Genomic DNA, 5573 nt, shown 5'->3' on the forward strand with positions numbered 1-5573 from the left:
GTTGCCGGCTGGGCTTGAACCACGACAATAGAGAAGAAAGCATGAGAAGATTCTTGGTTTGTTGTTTACTATCCTCACTAATGGCTATCTGTAACTTGATTTAGCAGGTAATGACCAAATGTTTTTAAATCAAATAATTCATCTGAATTAGAACATTCCTCAGACACTGCAGGTTTCGACATAATGGTGACACTTTAATTGAATTCCTAAGAGGGATGTATTCATCCCGAGAAAACATTATAAACACGCTAGACTATGGATAGTGTAAATCTGGTTACCTCTGTGGGCAGACTTCTGTTGTGTGTATGCTGTCTGCCCTTGGGACACAGGTAGTGACAGAACTAAGGTCCTGAAAAAGAGATTTACGATGCTGCTTGCCTATTATTAAAAAAATTGTAATTTTAAAATGGAAGTTCTGGTACAGGTCATTAATTTCTGGCTTCGAGTGTTTCTGACACATGGAGTGGTGGTGTGCTGCCTGCAGTGGTGCTCCGCAGGGCTGTCCAGCTGTGACAGCATGGTGCGATGGGGGCTTCTCTTTTGTCTCTACAGAAGCAGGGGGCAAGAAGCTGCGGAGCACTGTCCAGAGGAGCACCGAGACAGGGCTGGCTGTGGAGATGAGGAACTGGATGACCCGTCAGGCCAGCCGGGAGTCAACGGATGGGAGCATGAACAGTTACAGCTCTGAGGGAAAGTAAGCAGCAGTTATAACTGTGGTTACCTGACATTTCTCCATGAAACTGGTAGTTAGACGAAAGTTCAGTGAGACCTGTAGGTCCTGTTCAGTCAGAATTCCCTTCATAAGCTAGTGTCATTGATGGACCAGGCCTAATTCTTCCCCTGTGACCAAAAGAGTTTCCCCTGGTTGGTGAAGGAAGGATGAGGATCATTTCTGCTGTGCCATGAGAAAGACATGTGGTGGGTCAGACCATCAGCCTGTGGTGGGCAGGAGGGGAAGCAGGTGCAGTGCACCGGGTAAAAGCAGAAAAAGACAGGTCATCTTCTTAAAACTCCTTGCATATGTCTGCTTTGCAGAGCAAAGCATTTCCAAAGCATTTCCAGGTGTCATTCACTGGGCTCAGCAGTTTTTCAAAGATTCTACTAATTAATCCTGAAGAAATGATCTGGACAGAAGTATGAGGCTGTCATGTATCATGCTTTTCATAAAAGCCCAAGTTAAAGACTTCTGAGTGGTATGTCCAAGACATTGCCTCAAAAAATCTTACTGTGGATAGATCTATTAGTGATATTCACAGCACTGGATGATACAACTGTACTGGATGGTACACCAACTACCACCACTTACACTAGATGATCTATGTATGTCTTATACATCCAATTTTATGCATTGTATGCATTTGAGATGGTCATCTATTTATGGTTGGTCATTACAAATCTCATTAGTTCTCATTGCCTTGTAATGCATCACAGATAATTTATGGCAAGAATTTGAATTTTAAGTTACTTTGGTAATTTGCCACAATGGATTTCAGTTCCATTATTGAATGGATGTCATTTCCAAAGACATTTTTAACAAGATGTTTATAATGAATGATGATTTTAAAAGGTGATTTTAAAAAATAATGACCAGTATTCAGTCTAATGTAATAATTTTGCTGGATACGTTTGACATTCAGCCATTGAGTTCACGTTGACTGAGAAACATGAGCAATATTACCTTCATGTAACTAAATTACTGGCAAGGGTATGTATTAGTATCTTACTGAACTGGTCTCATATGAATACTACAATAATTAATAATGGTCTGTAATATATTGGAAAAAGAGACCAGGAGGGAAAAATATTAATGTGGAAATTAGATATAGTGAGGATTAGTGCTTCCTTCACCTGATTGTTTATGCTGGAGGTGGAATTGCTGCTTGTTGAACAATGTGAAATTCTGAAAATTACAGTAATTGTAATCTTGTCAATGTGAATAAGTTTCTTGTGAGCAGTAGTACCAAAACCAAAAACACTAAGTGCAAAACATCTAGAAAACAAAAAAGGACAAATACAAGTGTATTTTTTTTCTTTTTTTCTTTTTTTTAGTTTGATCTTCCCCGGTGTGAGGTTGGCTGCAGACAGCCAGTTCAGTGATTTTCTGGATGGACTTGGTCCTGCCCAGCTTGTGGGACGACAGACTTTGGCAACACCATCAATGGGTAAGCATTTATGTCCTATAGGTATGATATAACTCACTGGGTCTGGTAATTAGAACGTAGAGGTTATCTAGATTTGAAGTCTTTAAATACGAATCTCCCATGTGGTTTTGAACAACTCAGTTAAGACCAAAAATACAATCTCAGTCAAGCTGACCATAGTTGCGGGTGCTCATTAAGGCACTCAAAAGTAGAAAGGGGCTTTGACAAGTTCAGTCTTTTCTCTCTTCAGTTTTCCATCTTTAAAATGTAGTATTGAATAAAAAGGGAAATTTAGGTGTACAGTATTGGTTGTTATTGTGCTCACACACTTTTATATTCACAAGTTATCCTTTCATACCTTGTCTTAAACTAGAGGCACGGTGAAGAGATTTCAAGCATTTTTACAGAGCTGCTGTGTACTAATTCCTTTGCTGCCTTTTCAATCTGAAATTAAGACAAAAAAATTTAATTTGAAGTGATGGGGCATGGGAAATGGGAGATAAGATGTTATTGCAGGGTTTTTTAACTGTTTACTAATGTAAATAGCAGTGAAGATCATAAGTATTAAATTATCTAGTAGTGTTAAAATCCAGATCATACTTCCTGGTGGGATGCAGACAATACAAGTTATTATGTATTCATCCTATAAATTCACATAGTTTTTAATCTATTTATGTATTTCTGAATTACAATGCCAGATTTCTTTTTGTTGTCTAGGAGATATCCAGGTGGGAATGATGGACAAGAAAGGACAACTGGAAGTAGAAATAATCCGAGCCCGTGGCCTTGTTGTAAAACCAGGTTCAAAGACACTGCCAGGTAAGGAAGAAAAGTCTCAGCAGCATAATGTAGCAAAGCCCCAACTTCTTGGGCTTTACTGTTCAATTTAAGTAAACTCCTAGCAAATTCACTTATCAGATTACAGTATCGTATACTGAAATTCGTAATGTATTGAAATGGCATAAAAAAAAATCAACCCTACTTCAAGGGGAATGAAAATCACACTGGTATCTGGGCTACCAGAAGACACAAAAGTATTTTAGTAATAGCAAACGCAGCCCGGGTTATGGCATAAAAAGTAAGGTACGTAATGAAGATGAAATATAAGAATCTTAGGAATGAAGAGGGAATCAACAAGAGCTGTGGAATAGGAACCCACTAGAAAAGTAGACCAGTATTTGATACTTACTCCTTATTTTATAATCTGATGTCCTATAACACTATGTGAAAAGGACAATATAATCATATTTTTAGCAAGCTCTTCTGCTAAAATAGAAATTGTGTCAGAGTCTTTTCTTCACTGATTTTCACCTTGTAGATAATTTTAAATTATTAACAATTTGGAGCATTGATCCAAATCTCACCAAAGTCAATGCAAGTCATTAATTTACTTAACAGGCCTATTTTGCATAGTATACAGTATAGGGATACTATATATAGGACTACATGATTTTTTTTTGCAGGTCAGAATCTGAGTTGTTTTATGGTAAGAGAGATATAAAAAGACGTAAAGAAAAAGTTGTACCAGGGAGAAAAGAAAAGAAAATGCATGGATGCATTGCGTGTGGATAAGTGTTAACATTGCGTGTGGAGATTTGTTTGCATAAGTTACATATTCTGTAAAAGGCAGATTTTATCATATGGTGATAGAACAGTGCATCTGTTATGAAAAAATCTCCACTTCTTCTTTAATTGCTGTTACTTCTTTTCATTCTTCTAAGCACCATATGTAAAGGTGTATCTATTAGAAAATGGAGTCTGCATAGCCAAAAAGAAAACAAAGGTAGCAAGAAAAACGCTGGAACCACTTTATCAGCAGCTTCTATCATTTGAAGAAAGTCCCCAAGGAAAAGTTTTACAGGTAATTTTCATCAATATTCTTCTGAATCTGAAAACTTCACCTGCACAGTTTTCACTGAATGAGTTTCAAACTTCCTTTCATGCTGCATTTGGCAAGTTCTGCTTTTCAAATACTTGTTGAGCAGATAAATCATAGAGTGATAATTGCTGATGAGAGTAGAAAGTGCTGAGCAAAAGTTGTAGATTATTATGCTTCTACTATACAGATGAGCTCTGTCTCTCACTGGACTTTCTTTAGTGTCGTGGGTAACTGCTCTGTTACTGCCAGGTCATCTCCGCGGCTGCATCATGATTAGTGTACACAGAACTAAACTATGTCAGAAGTCAGATATGTCATTCCTTACTATAATTAAATAAGCAGAGACATTTGATAAATCAGATTGAAGTTCTCATAATTTTTGCTGATTTTTTTCTATTTTCTGTCTTTCCTTTGCTAACAGATAATTGTTTGGGGAGACTATGGACGTATGGATCACAAGTCCTTTATGGGAGTGGCACAGATACTTTTAGATGAACTGGACCTGTCCAACATGGTGATTGGGTGGTTCAAACTCTTCCCTCCTTCTTCGCTAGTAGACCCAACTTTAGCTCCTCTCACTAGAAGAGCTTCCCAATCATCTCTTGAAAGTTCAACAGGACCTTCGTATGCTCGCTCATAGCAGCTGTGAAACTGTTGTCATAGCAACCAGCGTTACAAAACAATAAAATTACAGGTCGCAAACCCTGGTAACACTGCATGCTTTATGTTGTGTCTTCTGAGCCTGTTTCTAGGGCTGCAACGCGATCCTGTGTTCTCAAGGAAGTTGCACACATTGTGCCCTATGGAAGGCCCTCAGGTGAAGGACAGAAGTCATGAGGAACTGATAGGTTTGGAGTTCAGGGACACTCAGTTTTGGTCCGATCCGAAGCCATGGACTAAACTAAAAGAATCAATCTGTTTCATGCAACAAAAGTCCTTTCAATGGCATATCTGTTTTGTTGCTCCCATTTCTTTATTTATCTGCCCTCCCCTCCTAAAGCTTGGTTATGCCACAGAAATGGAGTTACCCTCCCATGAAGCCATGTTACAAGTCAGTGGATTAGCAGGCATTGGAGGAAAAGAAGAATGTAAGGATGCTGGAGAAGTCGACTGTTGTTTGAAACAGTTGCTTGAGATCTGAAAACTCTTCATACTGAAAAGGTTCAACACTTTAAAGTGGCGGGCTTCATACCTCCAGCTATAGATACAGTGAAACCCCAGATATGATGGACTCTAAAAAATAAAGTTCTGTGGATATACCGTACTATATGAAATTAAAGAAACTTTTTTGCATGGACACAGATTTAGCTGAACACTTAAATTATTTTCTTGGGGCTGCAACTTGCAAAAAAAAAAAAAAAAAAAAAAAAAAAAAGAAAAAATCAGCCATTTTCAACAATTTATATTATTTTTAAAAATAAATTTCATTAGTGCATGGTTTTAAAGGGAAGAGAATGCAACAGGGTGATACAAAGACACACCACGTTTATCATTCTTTAAACCAGTCATGGTCTGTATTTTTGCAGACGTATATTAAAAATAAAATAATTTCT

General features: G+C 37.8%; 1 protein-coding gene across 1 annotated transcript; it reads left to right on the forward strand.

Annotated features, from left to right (window-relative positions):
• Window positions 1-552: 552 nt before the first annotated feature.
• On the forward strand, window positions 553-5366 carry LOC104413854 (regulating synaptic membrane exocytosis protein 2-like; the record flags this gene model as incomplete). Its single annotated transcript, XM_010024965.1, has 5 exons — window positions 553-694; window positions 2050-2162; window positions 2859-2960; window positions 3863-4002; window positions 4442-5366. Coding segments are annotated over 5 exons (716 nt in total), but the record flags the coding sequence as incomplete, so codon positions are not given.
• Between the last annotated feature and the right edge of the window lie 207 nt (window positions 5367-5573).

This window comes from Nestor notabilis, unplaced genomic scaffold (genome assembly GCF_000696875.1).
Source record: "Nestor notabilis isolate BGI_N333 unplaced genomic scaffold, ASM69687v1 scaffold14992, whole genome shotgun sequence".
NCBI lineage: Eukaryota > Metazoa > Chordata > Aves > Psittaciformes > Psittacidae > Nestor > Nestor notabilis.